This window comes from Pyrgilauda ruficollis, unplaced genomic scaffold (genome assembly GCF_017590135.1).
Source record: "Pyrgilauda ruficollis isolate IOZ18807 unplaced genomic scaffold, ASM1759013v1 scaffold10102, whole genome shotgun sequence".
Classification (NCBI taxonomy): Eukaryota; Metazoa; Chordata; class Aves; order Passeriformes; family Passeridae; genus Pyrgilauda; species Pyrgilauda ruficollis.
Genome location: NW_024508217.1, coordinates 1 through 612, shown reverse-complemented (window position 1 = coordinate 612; position 612 = coordinate 1). Strand labels below are relative to the sequence as shown.

General features: G+C 61.6%; 1 gene segment (V, D, J or C); it reads left to right on the top strand.

Annotated features, from left to right (window-relative positions):
• Positions 1-30: 30 nt before the first annotated feature.
• On the top strand, positions 31-552 carry LOC121354485 (the record flags this gene model as incomplete). The annotated part of the segment is given in 2 exon segments: positions 31-109; positions 236-552. Coding segments are annotated over 2 exon segments (396 nt in total), but the record flags the coding sequence as incomplete, so codon positions are not given.
• Between the last annotated feature and the right edge of the window lie 60 nt (positions 553-612).

The following is a 612-nucleotide window of genomic DNA, read 5'->3' as shown; positions in this document are numbered from 1 at the left end:
CCGCCCGGAGCCCTGCGGGATAAAGGGGAGATGGGGATCAGGCACCTGATTGGCTGGTGGACAGAAGTGGGCACGGCCAGTTGGAAAAAGGGGCAGTACCCATCTGGGAGTGAGAAACAGGAGCAGGAGGAGGAGGAGGATGGGGAGGTCCAAGGGTCAGAATTTGGGGCAAATTCTCTGGATTTGGGGTCAAAGTTTGAGCTGTTCCCATCCCCATGTCCCCTCTGTCCCGCAGGGCTCCGGGCGGCCGTGACCGTGCTGGAGTCCGGGGGGGACCTCCAGCCCCCCAGGGGTCCCTGCGCCTCCTCTGCCGAGGGTCTGGCTTTGATTTTGGCAGTTTTGGCATGCAGTGGATCCGCCAGAGACCCGGGCAGGCGCTGGAATTCGTCGCGTACATCAGCAGTGATGGTGGCAGCACCTGGTACGCGCCGTCGTTGAGGGGCCGGGTGACGATCTCCAGGGACAACGGGCAGAGCTCGGTGACGCTGACCATGAACAGCCTCAAGGACGAGGATTCCGGATCCTATTTCTGCGCCAAAGCTGCTTACGCTGGTTGGGGTGCTTATGACGCTGGTTATGTTGAAGACAGCAGTGGTGTCCCCACCCCCCACT